Source organism: Pangasianodon hypophthalmus, chromosome 13 (genome assembly GCF_027358585.1).
Source record: "Pangasianodon hypophthalmus isolate fPanHyp1 chromosome 13, fPanHyp1.pri, whole genome shotgun sequence".
In the NCBI taxonomy this organism is placed as follows: Eukaryota; Metazoa; Chordata; class Actinopteri; order Siluriformes; family Pangasiidae; genus Pangasianodon; species Pangasianodon hypophthalmus.
This window is the reverse complement of record NC_069722.1, coordinates 7,239,631-7,250,763: the sequence shown is the minus strand read 5'-3', so window position 1 is coordinate 7,250,763 and position 11,133 is coordinate 7,239,631. Positions and strand designations below refer to the sequence as shown.

Genomic DNA, 11,133 nt, shown 5'->3' with positions numbered 1-11,133 from the left:
CTAACCAAATAATTAATATTAAATATTCCCTCAAGTTGTATGTTGTTATTTTAATTTAATGGCTCATTATTTTGACTAAATTACATTTCTAAATATTATGGCAATAGTTTGAGTAATTTTAGAGTTTGGTTTATTTGAATGGCTGTAAGTAAACAAAGATATAAACCAAGATACCAAGATACCAATAAACCAAGATACTGTACTTATTTTAGTAGTTATTATATTTTGATCTATTTTACAATATTGCAAACAGGATAATGTCATGATACCTTTTTTTGTGAAAAATGTTGTTGGTATCAGCAATACTACATATACTGCATACTCAGAGTAACACATAGCTGACACTGGACATTTAAAATTTCTATCTTGTTTCTTTTTGAATAGTTTATTTTTGTAAATGGTTTAATAAAAGCAGCATTGGGCAACATTTGATATTTTTCACTGTGGCACTGCTGTTTCACCAATGTATTCCAATTTTAATTCACAATATTTTTACAATATTTTTGCAATGTCACCTATCCCTAGTCCCATCACTTTTATAAAGACAACCTTTGTATAGGTGCTACTTTCTAACAAAGTGTGTGTCCTGACACTGTGAGGCGGGTTGAATATTTAAATATTTCTGTTAATCACTCAGAACCTAGAATGATGTTTTTTTGCTTTGAAGCGATTTGAAGGTCTTAGGACTTTCTTTGCATAAATGTGGGATAATAGGTAAAGTTCAAGAAAGCTTAATAGACACAAAACATTCTCCCTCTGCCCAGGTTCTGACTTTCTTTGACCACACACCGGCCATGAAATAGAAGGTAATTGTGTGGTATCAGCTGTGCCCGTGGCATAAACGCTGACGTGATATTTGGTTGTGCAGCTGCTGGTTAAAGGCTATAATTATTCAACAGCCTGTCCTTTATCTGTCTCTTTAGAAAACCTGTACCACTGAATAGGTGTGTGTGTATATGTGTGTGTGTGTGTGTTTGTGTGAGAGAGAGAGAGAGAGAGAGAGAGAGTGTTTAATTGTGATGTATAACCCAGGCTGTTTTGGGTGCCCAGAGACTTCCATGTTATATTCATGGCTCATTGCGCACACACGCGCACACACACACAGACACACAGACACACACACACACACCAGCTTCATTTCCCTTTGGCACTTCCTACAGAGCAGCATGGGGGAGGCCCTGTCACCATGGCAACCTGGGCCGGTATAGCAGCACTACTGTGAGTGTGTTCATCTCTGTGTACAGACGTGGGTGTGTATTAGACCAGGGCCTACACAGTGTTTTTTCTAGGCCTTTTACTGCCAAAGATGGGGGAGCCGCATGTACATACAGTGCACATGCACTCACACAGAGCATGAAAATCAATATCCATTGTAACTGTTTAACCACATAATAGTATGTTTCAGGTTTATGCAGGAAGCTCTCCACAACCCAGTGCATGCAGAATATAGTCTTCTCGTACCTCTAAAGTTCAGTCTATTTCGTTTTAGATTTATATTAATCTACGGTATCTGAATCTGTTTTTATCTTGACAGGAAAGCATAAAACACAGATGGTTGCTCTGGAGTTACATATTACATGCAGATCCTATAATCACTCTGTTTTGCAAAATGTCAGAAATTCTCACCTTTGGCCATTACGGGATGTAAACAACTTACTAGTATCCTACATATATATATATATAATCAGATAAAAAATGTATGCATGATAACAGGGGGTTCCACATGTAAAACCTTTCTATAAATATTACAGAAGTTCTCCATTTGGTGATCGAGTGTGAATCATCTGCAGAATGCTGGTAAGACATCTATGGCAATTTGACAGACATTGTGGCATTGCATTTGAACTCTTTGCATATATTGTGGTGATATTAGTGACTTAAGCAGCGTAACATTAAGTAGCTCCGACGTTAGAAAGTCTATGACTGAAGTGTATGAGCCAAGGATAGGGCATAAGCCACACACCATTTTAGCCACACCCCAAACATTATTCCAAAACAACGTATTATTTTAACATATCATAGATACATAGATACAGTATATACACAATCATAGACTTGTGCACTCATCAGTATAGTATAAGATTATTTATTTATAGTTAAAGGTTTTAATTTCACTGTATTGCATGAACAGTAAAATCATGTTAAAATCAAGTCAATGTTTATGTGAACAACATAAATTTCTACCTTTATTGCAAGTCATGTTAATTATGAATTTCATGCGTGAACGCCAATATACAACCTCATGAGATTCACCACCAATGGCCATTAATAAGATTCACACCGATACACCTGATGCAAAGCTGTTTAAAAGATATTTCTGTGAAGATTCTTTGGATAGCTTTCCAGCATTTCCGGATAATATGGGTTTGATACCCACAGTTAGAATTGGACAGGTGCATCCCTACATTTTACCAGTTTGATCCCAGTGTTAGTCATAGCCAGCTCACCTGCTATCTAGGGCCCTGTAAGATATGCTCTCTCCCTGATGAGTGAGGGCTAACATGTTTAACATACTCCCTTTACAACATACATGGATGTAAGGGATGTAATGGAATATGAATACATTATATAACAGATATAACGGAGCATAATGTGTTCTAATACAAATACAGATACAAACTGAGATACGAAAATAGGAGACGCACTATTCGTTTTTTAAAGAAAGTTCACAGGACCACAGCTTGAGGCTAGAGGTGTGTATTCAGACTGGGATCACACGAGTGGGAGGTGTTTTCTTTGATGTGGGTGCAAACAAGTTGTTAGATATGAAGGTCACAGGATAAATACTGACTTAATAAACAGGAGTGGGTGGCGATCCTTAGTAACTGCTGGTTCTGGGTCGAAATGGCTTAAAAAAGATTACGAGGTTGTTTATATTTTGGGAAATCGAACCAAATAAATTTGTTAAAAAATATCGTGGGCAGGTTCTTGGGCCACTTATGTACTCAAATGATGTAGCTGAGGGTCGAGGAACTGTCTGAGATTCACAGACCATGCTGACAGTGCAGGAATTTCTACCTTCTGGGGTTTTTTCAGTGTTTGCTAGGGTTTCTGAGAGCATAGCGGTAAGTTTATATATAATTCTTCTTCTTGTTTAGGCCATGCGTAATTTGGGACTAAATCCAAATACAGATACAGATAGTGTCAATGGGTTACACCCCTAATATCAGCCACTTTTTAAGCAATGACTTATGCAGCATTGTATGTTGCACAACCAAACAGATGTCTGTAACATCTGGCATACAGTGTGAATACAATCAACTTCTGGTAGAGAATGACGACTTGGGAGAACCTACAAATTTATTTTAATATGTAGCTATAGATAAAATCACAACTTGTGATGATAAAATATTTATAAAATGTAATTATTGTTTATCTTCGAAAGCAATTCAACTGAACAGATCTCTAAGGGAAGCCTTCTCTGTTTCTATTCCAGCATCAAAACGATGCCGCTTCTGCTAGCAGAAACGAGGTAATGTTCCCTGCATTGTCCCTGTATTGGAGCAGGAGGGAGACTTCTTAGTTTGACACCCCTTGCTGGCGGGCAAATGTCATGCAGCAGGGGCGTGGAAAACAGGACACAGGATAGAAAGGGAGGAAGCATTTCAGCGTGACACAGGAACCTTTCTTAAAATGTCAAGTCAGTGTGAGGGGCTGAGCTACAGGTGCAGTCTGTGTGTGTAGGTGAAGGAACATGGTGTAATGGGAAAGTGAGCATCAAGGATCTGTTATTCAGGTAAATGGAGCAAACAGACATTGTAAAAAAAAAAAAAAAAAAAGGCAGCGCTAGCTGTATAAACAGACACACTACAGCTAAACGCTTTAGGCTATCTCCACTAAACTTATCAGTGCCGACACTAATAAAAACATTCATTAAAACATTATTCATTCCATTGACGTGTGTAGCGCAAATGCCTCTATAAACAAAACAGAAATAAAGTGCCATTCAAATTTTTTTTTTGTAGACTACATTTAACAACATTCATTGACACAAGGTAGCTTTACATAGATCTGGATGTAGATTTAGATCCCTAATGAGCAAGCCACAGTGATAGTTGCAATGAAAATGTCACTGAGATGACATGAGGAGAGCAAGCAGACTTGAAAAGGAAGCCATCATTTTCTGGGTCACTGGATAGCGGGATTATAAATCATTACTCTCTTACAACTGTATACTAAGTCAAACATTACTAAGTGTGCTGAAAGGATGTTCAGTGCGAGCATCTTGTGAACCCTGGGATGAGCACAGGACAGTCTTTATGATTTCAAAATCCATATTTTAATTCTCCAATAAATTAATGATAGCTATAATAAATTTGAGATATTAGGATAACCTCTGATTATACGTTTGAAGTGTACACCCAGGAGAAGTGTTTTTTTTTTTTTATTTCCACATCTGTGAATGATTAGGAATGGGTCAGAACGATCCCACACATACCCAGAGCGATACAATCACATGTGCATCTTGGCTGTGTTCAGCAATTCACAAATCAGATTTGTTTTTCATATTCTTTATGACCTGATTGCTTGTGTGTTTATCCAAGATGTCATATTGTGAATATGTGTTAGGGCAAGATCCACTGTGGAGAGTTTGTAGACTTACCTGCCGGACAAAGCTGTTTGAGGTTGTGTCAGACGAGGTGCTGCCATCAGATCGCTTAAAGCGACTCTTCCTCTTTGCGTATTTCCCCTGAGAGACATAACGTTAGACAGAAAGAGAAATGGGGGAAGTCAGAGATGATCCCTCAAACACACAAACACATGCAAGAACACTATCTGTGCTTTATGTCCTGTCTCCATGTCCAGATATGATTACCCATGATTATTCATGTCTGCCGGTTCACTGTGGGACCCTCTAATCTGATTGGCCTGAACTGTGGCCAATGACCTGCTGGTCCTGGATGAGGCCATGTGCAGCCTTTGCAAATGCTAGACTCTGTCGCCATGGAGACCCGAGAAAGGCTAATTGGGTTTGGTGGCAATAAAAGACCTTTATGGAACAGACAGTACTGTAGCATCTCTCTCTCTCTCTCTCTCTCTCTGTCTCTGTCTCTCTCTCTCACACAAACAAATCACTTCATAATAGAACAATTACACCATTGTTCTTTCTCTTCCTTCTGACACACTCCCACACCTTCTGGCTCGCTTTTGCACATCTTGGAATGAATGACATGTAGGATTTATATTAAAAAGTGGTTAAAATAAATACACAATAAAAGACCAGTAATCACAAAATTAGAATGAAAAACTAATATCTGTCTCCATTAACTTATCTTGCTAGTAAATCACCCTTAAGCAGGTACAGAACATGTTGCAGATGTGATGAGCCCACTTATAAGACATTAGGAAACAAGCGCAAACATTCCCATGTGACTTTTCCCATTTTAGTACCAAAATCAGTGATGAACCTTGGAAGCAAAACACAATGAAGTAGGAAATGTGTTTCCTCATTAGTATTCCTATATTTTTTCCATATCACCTTCCCTGCTTTTGCACCTAAATAAGGAAGGTTCCTGTGGCGACTATGTGAATTTCCTGATTAACCTCATTCAACAGATCAAGTCATATGTACAGTACAACGTGCGCTTATTTCTCATTAAACAGGAATCTGAATTTGTTATGAGATGCATGGCATGCTATGTTCCTAATGCAGGATGGGTGGCGATGGGTGCTGCATATGGACATGGAGATCAGATGGGAGAAAAGGCCAACCAAATGTCAAGAGAAGGAGGACGGATTTGTCACTATGGCAATGGGAGCCTTCCTGTTGACAAACACCCACTGAGGCTAATTGGATAACTGGGAAAAGGGAAGTGGAGTGATGGGGAAATTATTTTGAAAGTTACACAGTGAAATGCAGAGAAGACAAGACAAGACAAGAAGGGAAGGGAGAAGAAAATAGAAAACAAAAGAAGAAGACAGGAAAAAGAGGAGGAGATGAGAGAATAGAAGACAAAAGCAGACAGAAGGAAAGACAAGACAACAGATGAGAGGACAGAAGAAAAGAGGAGAAGAAAGAACAGAAGAGGAGATGAGAGGAGAGGAGAGGGGAAGAGAGAAGAGAAGAGGAGAGAAGACCAAAGGATAGGAGATAAGAGGACAAGAGGCAGAAGAAGGTCAGAGGAGGTGGGAGAAGGAGAAGAGGAAAGGAGAGGACACAGAAAGAGGGGAGGCAGGAGAAGAGGAGCAGAGATGAGAGACTAGAAGAGGAGACAGGAGGAGAGGAGAGGAGAAGAGACAGGAGAAGATCCGGGAGGAGAGGAGATAAGAAGGGGAGAGGCTAAAAAAATTGAAAGAAGACATGAAGCAAAGAGAGGAGAGGACACAGCTAGAGAGGGCAAGAAAAGAAGAGAGGAAAGGATGAATCCTGGACTTAATTCTCTTACAGTAAAATGTGTTCCTTTAGCGCCTTGTAAAATGTTCCAACTCCCATACAGCAAATGGCACAAACATGCATGCACGTTGTTCACGTTTCACAAATTTCTGTATGTGGTGTAAAGATGTAAAAGCGACAGAGATGTAGGCAGGGAAAATACGCGCAGTGTCCCATTGTCTAATCTTTTTTTAATCTATTATGGCTCATACAGTCTTAAAAGCACTTATGATTCTATCATCATATTTCTAATCATGGTTCTTCTGATGACCACAGGCCCATCAGTGTAGTGTTCTAATACCGGCAGTCACACACACCACACACACACACACACACACTGAATCCAGCCTACTTCACTACACACTCACTAATACACAGGCATACATGCACGCACAAGAGCACGCACACATTAACGCAACCAGCTTTATAGTTTCTACCACCTCCTCCTCACATCTATGTATAGAAATGATTCAGATGGAACACCTCTCAAAACACACACACACAGCATTATATAACATTTGATGCATAAATACGGATCTAACAATCAGGGACATCACTGAAATATGAGCTTATATACTGAAAACAGGACAGACAGAGAACTAATCAGAGAAAGAGTCCTTAAGAGGCAGAAAGCATAACAATAAGAACATTTTCTATAAGCACATGTTGCTTGAATTTGGTTGCGTTATTTTCAATTATTCAGCCTTTCAGAAATTAATGCACCTGTACTGACATGGGTGGAGTGGCGCGATAGGAGGTACAGCACTCAAAAAAATCAGCCAGGGAATTTTCAAATCTACTTTGGTCCAAGATCTACTTTGGCAAAGCCTATCCGCAGTCACAGAAACTCAGGCAATGGAGGATATTATAAAGGAGGCACTGCTGTTGGGGTACATTCGTCCCTTCACGTCTCAAGCAGGGGCAGGCGATGAACAACGATGTCACACAGCATGGAAGATCATCAAAGAATGTGCACAATCAAGAACATCCTGAGATCTGCCCACAGGTTGACTAAAGCCATTATCTATACTTCACCTCCCTTGATCACACATTGCAAAAGATTTAATTACTAATATGCCTGTATCCAGAGGATTCTGAACTATATTCATCACCATCATTTTTCTGAAGGCCTGTTATCTCATGCCCAAACTCCCTATGGCCCTGGAAACAGCAGAAGCTATTTTCAGCAAGTTTTTTTTTCTGCAATAAAAGACAATGTTTCAGATAGGGGAGTACAGTTCACTTTGCATGTCTGGAAAGCCTTCTACCACCAGTTAAGCATCAGTGAAAGCCTCTCGGGGTATCACATACAGACAAATGGTCAGGTAGAAATGCTTGAACCAGGAAATCTTGCTGGTTGTTTCTGAAAAAGTACTGCAGAAACAAACCAGCAAGACTGGAGTTAGAATACATTCAACATTCCCTCACCCATTTTTCTACAGGTCTCACCTCATTCCAGTGTGTTTTGAGGTATCAACCCCAAAACAAACCAGCAAACCAGCAAACCAGCAAACGAGGAAAGTATCAATCCCAAAATTATTTCCAAGCTGATCTGTCACACCAGTCCAGGACCCCTCCCTGCCAGCAGATCTATGTCCAGAATACTAGCATAGCTCTAGCTCTCTACTTCTGGATCACTTCCTTGTTTTTAGCATTTATTGGTCTAGCACATGCAACTACACAATGCGAAGTCTTGCCGTTGTTCTGCTCTGATTGCTAATAACATATTTAGACTCTTTGTCGGGCTAATCCTTCTTGTTTGTTGTCTCATGCGTTACCGATATTTTACTCTTTTCTGCTCTACGACTACGAGATTTGGATTATGTTTGCATGCCCTGTCTTCCTGCACACAGATCCTCAACTTCCTAGAGTCTAGACCATCACAATGCATTACTGTTTGTCAAAACCTTTCTTAGTGTAAACACAATGCCTGACCTAAACAACGATTTGAAAATCCTTTGCTTACAGTGCGACTCAACTATTTTCTAAATACAGCTGACTGAAATACCTTTCCAACAAACCCAATTGTGACTTGTTGATATGTCATTACCCACAAATCATCATACAATCAGGATGTTTGATTTAACTAACAAAATACCAGCAAAGTGAATTTCCTACCATCATAGGAAGACAGAAGACACACTTGTAAGTTGTCAGCAAGCTGCATCCAATCCCACATGATTGAGCAAAAAAGAAAGACTATCCACTGATTCCATAAAAATATCCGCTGTAACTATTGAATGTATTTTTTACTCCTGTATGTGATACATTGTGCTCAGAAATACATGCATGGTTGATGTAGATTGCACTATAGAAGCAGAATCTGTCACATGAGACGTATGTCGGTGAACAAACACATTTGTGTTTACTGGTGTGCCATTTTTATTTAGTTTTATTCAGGTTTGCCATTTAGTATTCCGTAACAAGTATTCCGTCATTACCAAAAACACTTTTGCATTTACAGGTCGCACAATCGAAACACTGTTGTAGATCATAAAGTTATTATTTATTTAAATAATAAATAAACACAGAGGAAGTAGGATTTTATGATTTTATGAACGAATCTCTATGGAGTTATGCTTTACTCATGTGCAAGTGAAAAATAAACAGATACGGTGCACACAAAGGTGGATGGAGTTGTGGTTTACGTGTGTGAGTCATGTGTCTCACTGAGCTGGTGTGGATTGAAATGATGGTTTAAATGGAAGTATATCTTTTCCAAAGATGTGCAACTAAAATGCTTTAGAAACATTTTTGGAGTGAATTAGCCTTTCTTCCATTTTGTCCATATTCCTCGTTGACCTTTTGTCTGTTTTCTCATTTATGCTTTTGAATCTCTCCATTAGCCTGATCCTGGTACCTTTAAACACATGACTGTTTTTCAACTCAGTTGTGAATTCTGGATTTTCGGAAATGAGATTGCTTGCACTTGTATTCATCTCAGTATGTTTGTGTCCCTACCACTAATTTATCTACATAAAATCGTAAGTTGTGTCAGCCTGCCAGTCATTTCTACCACTAAAATATTGATGTAAAATATATGAGACAGAGAAAACAGAAAACACATTTGTTATAAATCATGTCATCTTTAAAAAAAATCCTTCTAACCTCAGCCGCTCCTCTCTGGGTTTCTGCCTTGTAGGGGTGTAAACCTCTTCGACATGACACAATGCAATTTCAATTCTTTCGACAACAATTCAATATTCAATCAATCTGCTACAATATGACATGATTTCAATTCATAAGGTGACGATTCAGTATCTGATGATACCACTGAATCTGCAATGCTATAATATGAGATGATACAATTCAATTTAGTAGCCTCCAATCAATATGTGACCAGGCTATGAGTTAATCAACTTGCTTGCATATTAAATTATTTACACATTAATTTAAAAATATGAATTATTTTTACACACCAGTTGTATTTCCCTTTTTTTTTATAATCAATCCTGATTGGATATCATCGATGCATTGATCCAGATCATCCTATCGATGGACATGCCTACATCACTGGACATGAAAATACTGAAAATATGTTGTGTTGAGCTCTTTGTGCATGAGCCATGATCTTTAAAATACACACTATGGCTAATATTATGAAGCTTTCAGAGGATTTATATTAGTATATTTTATAAAGTGGTACTGTAGGATTGTTGCTTGTCTATTTTAGAAAGTTCAGAAAGTCAGATATGGGGTGCCAGGTAAGAAAATGGGTTCAAGTCCTGGTTTCAATATGTCTAAGTGACTTATTGTGTGCGTGTTTGTGTGTGTGTGTGTGTGTGCGCGTGTGTACACAACTACGCTTTCCGGTGCACGTGGGCGTGGTTATAATGAAGCCAGAATAATGAATGACATCATTCCTGTGTCTAGAACGCGAGCAGAATCTCTAAAGGACTATTACAACATGAAAAAGTGGCGAATTTGAAAATAAAAAAGTAGAATGTGAAGATTCACATATCAACATGCACCATAATAGCTTACAGTATAGCACAGATTGTGAGGTTTAGAATATAAACCTCTATATATTAGACGAATATTGTCCCAAGCCCAATAAACTGATGGAAATATATGGAGTTCATGACAATAGAGATTATGAAGAAATGAAAACAGGTTGGTTTATATAACAGGTTATGCAACAGGAACCAGGAGAGAAATAAGAAAAAAAATGCATAACTAAGATTTGAAATATTACAACCCCATTTTAAGCATGTCTACATGCATTTATTAAGACTTCAGCCAAATTAGAGTTAATATTGTGTATGAAAACATGCTGTTGTTGTTGTTATAAAAAAAAAAAAAAAAAACACCAACACAGGCGAGAGTGACAGAGAATTTTTAGCAATCATATGAAAATGAAAAGGAAGATGACATGAATGTGGGTTGAAATGCTGTTGAAATCCCATGCAGTGGAGTGTTTCTGCACATGCAGCAGGTGTGAAGTGGTTTCTTCTCGCTTTATTTTGCTCACTTTTCTCCTTACCTGCGCGTGCGAGCCGTGGTGCTCGAACATGTCCATCTGGATTTCCTGTGTCGAGGTGGAAGGCGTCCTGGACATCCCTTTCTGTACCATTGATTTTAGCTTCAAGAACGGTGTCTACTCTTTCCTTTACACTGCGCTGCCTTGTCTTCTGTTTTTCTTCATTGTCAAAACATGTTTGTTTCAGGTTTAACCGTTTCCACCGCCTTAGGTAGCTATAGCGACCGGATCGCTGCTCTGCGCGCGCTGTCGGTACGCTCACTGAGCTCGAGCCTGCCGT

At 38.8% G+C, this 11,133-nt stretch overlaps 1 protein-coding gene across 3 annotated transcripts in view; it reads right to left on the bottom strand.

Annotated features, from left to right (window-relative positions):
• Nucleotides 1-11,132, bottom strand: part of cacnb1 (calcium channel, voltage-dependent, beta 1 subunit) — a 27,997-nt gene extending 16,865 nt beyond the window's left edge. The window contains exons 1-2 of one of the 3 annotated variants that reach the window (XM_026916682.3): nucleotides 10,857-11,132; nucleotides 4,604-4,690 (exon numbers count right to left, since the gene is read on the bottom strand). In XM_026916682.3, coding sequence (XP_026772483.1) covers nucleotides 4,604-4,690; nucleotides 10,857-10,946 — 177 coding nt within the window. In that variant the 5' untranslated portion in view covers nucleotides 10,947-11,132. The remainder of the gene's footprint in view (nucleotides 1-4,603; nucleotides 4,691-10,856) is intronic. The other 2 variants (XM_026916675.3, XM_026916681.3) reach the window with 2 other exon arrangements.
• Between the last annotated feature and the right edge of the window lies 1 nt (nucleotide 11,133).